The following is a 3645-nucleotide window of genomic DNA, read 5'->3' as shown; positions in this document are numbered from 1 at the left end:
GCCCGGAGGCTGGACAAGATGGTGACCAAGAAGAGCGCGGTGAGGGGCGCGGGCCGCCAGGACCCCGGGACCCCCGTCCCGCCGAGCCCCCGCCGAGCCTGCCGAGCCCCCGTCAGGGCCGCGGCGACCACCCGAGGGGCAGGACGAGACTCCGCCCCGGGAGAGACTCCCGGGACACGGGGAGACCCCCGCCGGAGGCCGAGACCCCCGCCCTGGGCCAGCCCTGCCCTTCACCTCGCACCCACGGCAGAGGCCGCGATTCGGTCTGAACCTTGTCCCGGGAGCCAACCGCTCTGGACTCAAACCCAAACTGCCAGACTGAGACCCCGCAGGCCTGGGATCCGCCCGCTTCCTCCCCTCACTCCGGAGCCCCTCGGGAGGCCGGGCTGGCGGAGACCCTCCTCGACCCAGTCCCTCCAGGCCCTGCGGAAGGAAGCCCCGGCCCGTGCAGCCCTGACTGGCCGCCCCCCAGCCCCCGTCTTCCTCCTCCCCAGCCTGGGCATCCTCGAAGTCCTCCAGAACTCCCCGCCGAGCCCCATCCCCGACTCAGAGCCCTCTGTCCCACCCTAGGTCTCCCACACCCATTCTCCTCCTTCAAGAGTTTGGAGTGTGAGATTGGACCCCCTTCTCCCCTGGAGCTACAGCGCCTCCCCTACCTCTGCCGGGCCTGGGGCTGCGGCCCCCATCATCTCATTTTCACCGGCCAGCCGGCCAGAGGCCTTTCTTGTCTGGGAGGCCCTTTTTTTTCCTTGTCTGTTCAGTCCCCCAAGAACCAGGTTGCCCTAATAAATCCTTTCCTTTCCTTAGCCAGGGCTCAGCCAGTAGCTACTGGGGAGTTGGGTAGATGCGTAGGCACCCTTGGGAAAGAGCCCTAGGAAGCCCTCAGCCTGGCCTGGGAATACCCAGGCGCAGGACTCGCCCCCGACCCCCGCGACCAGCTGTGCTCACTCTGCGGCCGGCTTCTGTCGTCCCTCGGCCAGTGAGCCTTTGGGGAAGGCTGTGCCCGGTCTCGGGCTGGTGGTGGTAGGGGGCGGACAGCACATGGGGCTTCAGTTTCAGGCCCCTCTCAACTTTGGACCTTGGTGGTCTGGGTATCCTCGCAGGAAGCATCTTTGGTGGGTGGTACCTGTCTCTAGGGAGTGGAGAGGAGTCCTGCTGGCTCCCTGAGAGGCTCAATAAACGCGACCAGCTCTCTCCCCAGACTGAGCTCCTGGGGCGGGGCCGAGTGGTGGTGGGGGCCGTGAGGGAGGGTCAGCTGGGGTCTTGAGATGCCTGCCCCACCACCCCAGGGCTGTGTGCCCGCACTGGTGGTTTGGGGGTGACTTTCGGGCTGAGCGTGGTTGAGTCTGGGTCTTTGGACAGGGTTCTCCCCCCGGGGCCGGGAAGGGGCTGGCTCCCACGCTTTCATTCATCCATCAAGCAGCAGCGCCTGCCCCAAAGCCCGCAGGATGCTGGCACCCCTGGGGCTGTGGGCAGCACAGAGCAGGGTTGTGGGAACATCTATGGCTGTTTCCAGAGATGACCAGAGAAAGAAGCTGCTTCCCCTCTGAAGGAGACAAAATCAATGCGCCCCAGCTGGGGGCAGAGATGGGCCACGGAACCCACGGAGCGCTGGGTCGGGCCAGGCAGGACTGGGGGAGGGGGCATCAAGGTGGAGCACCGCATGGATGGAAGCCCAGGGGAGAATGAGGAGGGGGGACAGGTGTGGACTGGGAAGGGGGCTGGGGGGCTTGGGGCGCCATGGAGTGGGGGGTGAGAGCTAGCAGAGGCTCCTGGTGGGTCCCAGTGCCTTTGAGGCCCCTTGGGGGAGTTGGGGGCCGTGACTGGGAATCACGTTTATGCCCCTCTGGTCCGGAGGCCACAGAAGGCTGGCGTTCTGCAGCCCGGGGCTCCGTTTGGGGGAAAATGATGGATCGCAGAGTGGCGCTGTGCCCTCGGTTCTGGTGACCATTTGTCCCCTCTGAGGAGCTGACTACAGGGCTCGACTCTGTAGCCCAAGGGGCAGGGCCCGCGGGGGTGACGAGGGGGAAGCTGCGGCCTGAGCAGAAATGCCGTCCAGATCAGGGATGGGGCAGGCTCTGCCCCTCCCACGGCCAGGCTGCGGGACATCTGAGGCTGTCACCCCTTGGATGGCTGCCTCCTTCATGTCGTGAGGGAGACATGCACACGCGAAACCACGCCGGTGGGTTCCGTGAGCCTTCTGTGGAGGAAGGCGAGGCAGGGAGCGAATGGGGTGGTGCCGGGCTGCTTGCCGTCGTCAGCGGGAGAGGCCTCACGGAGAATGTCATTTGCACAGAGCTTTGGAGGGAGAGTGGGTCAGGCGTGTCGCTGGCAGTGGGAGCAGCGGGTCCCGGGGCGGGCAGCTCGGCCCCCTGAGGGGCCCTGGGGAGCTTTGTCTGCTGTGGAGCCATGTGGCCCCTGTGTGTGCGGCTACGAGAAAGCAGATGTGGGCAGGGCTGCCGGACAGAGAAGGGAGACGGGGTTCTGGCACAGCCGTCCAGGCGAGGTGACGCGGCTGGAGGGAGTGAGCAGGGGGCGTGGGGTGCACATGAGGGGAGCAGAGGTCCCTGAGGGCTTGGCCCCAGCAGGCGGCACTGAGGAGAGGCTGCCTGAGCCACGTGGGTGGGGGATGTGGGACCCGGCAGGTGCGGGCACCGCTGGGGCGGCACCTCCACCTGGTGCGCCGCCCCTGCTGGGGATGGGCTTCGGTCCTTTCCCCTGACGGCCCTCGGGGGCCCTGGGCTGGGGTTAAGTGCACAGCTGCTTCCCTTCTCGTGCCTGCCTTCCCTGGGCATCTCACCCCAGGTGGATCTCCAGACTGTCACTGCCTTGTGTTCCCCTAACCCTCGTGTGTAGGAGGAGCTGAGCTTGCCCACTGAGACCTCAAAGTCATTTACGCGGGTCCTCCCTTCTCCTTCCAGGAGGGAGCCATGGACCTGCTGCGGGAACTGAAGGCCATGCCCGTCACGCTGCACCTGCTGCAGGTAGGGCCCCGTGTGCCCCGTCCCCCAGCTCCCAGGCACCTGGCAGAGCTTCCTGCTCCCCACCCCAGCCCTTGGCTGGCACGAATCCTTGCCTCTGAGGAGACTGTCCCTTGCCTTTCTCTGTTGCTCCACGAGACAGGGAGGGGCATTCAAGGACAATCCACTGTGTTCCTCGCTGAGGTTCCTGCACATGGGGCAGTAACCGTCGGGGGAGGGGGCATCCACCTCCCCTCGCTGGTGCCCAGCTTGCCCTGTGGGAGTCACCGAGGGTCTGTGGGGAGGGTCTGACCGCTGCCCCCAGCCTGGCCGCTTGCCTTGCAGTCCACCCGCGTCGGCATGTCTGTCAACGCCCTGCGGAAGCAGAGCTCGGACGAGGAGGTCGTCACGCTGGCCAAGTCTCTCATCAAGTCCTGGAAAAAGCTCCTGGGTGCGGGTCAGGCAGGCTAGGCTGAGCGTGGGGGCAAGGGGCACCCAAGACGCGATGGCCCTTGGCAGACTGTGCTGTTCCCGAGCCAGGGCCACCTGGGATCCAGTCCAGGAAGCACTGGCTCGGGCTGGGAGGAGGGGGCTCCATGAGGAGCAAGGGGAGTTAAGGCTGCGCTGAGCCCTGGAGGGGGGCCTGGCAGAGCTGGGGGAGGTCGCCCAGGGGAGGAGTGTGGGG

The 3645-nt window shown here is 66.5% G+C and overlaps 1 protein-coding gene across 1 annotated transcript in view; it reads left to right on the top strand.

Annotated features, from left to right (window-relative positions):
* The first annotated feature begins 6 nt into the window (after positions 1-6).
* TCEA2 (transcription elongation factor A2) overlaps positions 7-3645 on the top strand; it is a 7717-nt gene continuing 4078 nt past the window's right edge. Inside the window, exons 1-3 of the mRNA XM_024750449.1 lie at positions 7-39; positions 2922-2984; positions 3306-3411. Coding sequence (XP_024606217.1) covers positions 19-39; positions 2922-2984; positions 3306-3411 — 190 coding nt within the window. The 5' untranslated portion in view covers positions 7-18. The remainder of the gene's footprint in view (positions 40-2921; positions 2985-3305; positions 3412-3645) is intronic.

The sequence above is a fragment of the Neophocaena asiaeorientalis genome, unplaced genomic scaffold, assembly GCF_003031525.2.
Source record: "Neophocaena asiaeorientalis asiaeorientalis breed wild unplaced genomic scaffold, Neophocaena_asiaeorientalis_V1.1 scaffold606, whole genome shotgun sequence".
Lineage (NCBI taxonomy): Eukaryota > Metazoa > Chordata > Mammalia > Artiodactyla > Phocoenidae > Neophocaena > Neophocaena asiaeorientalis.
Note: the sequence above shows the minus strand (reverse complement) of the source record. Positions and strands in the feature narration are given on the sequence as shown.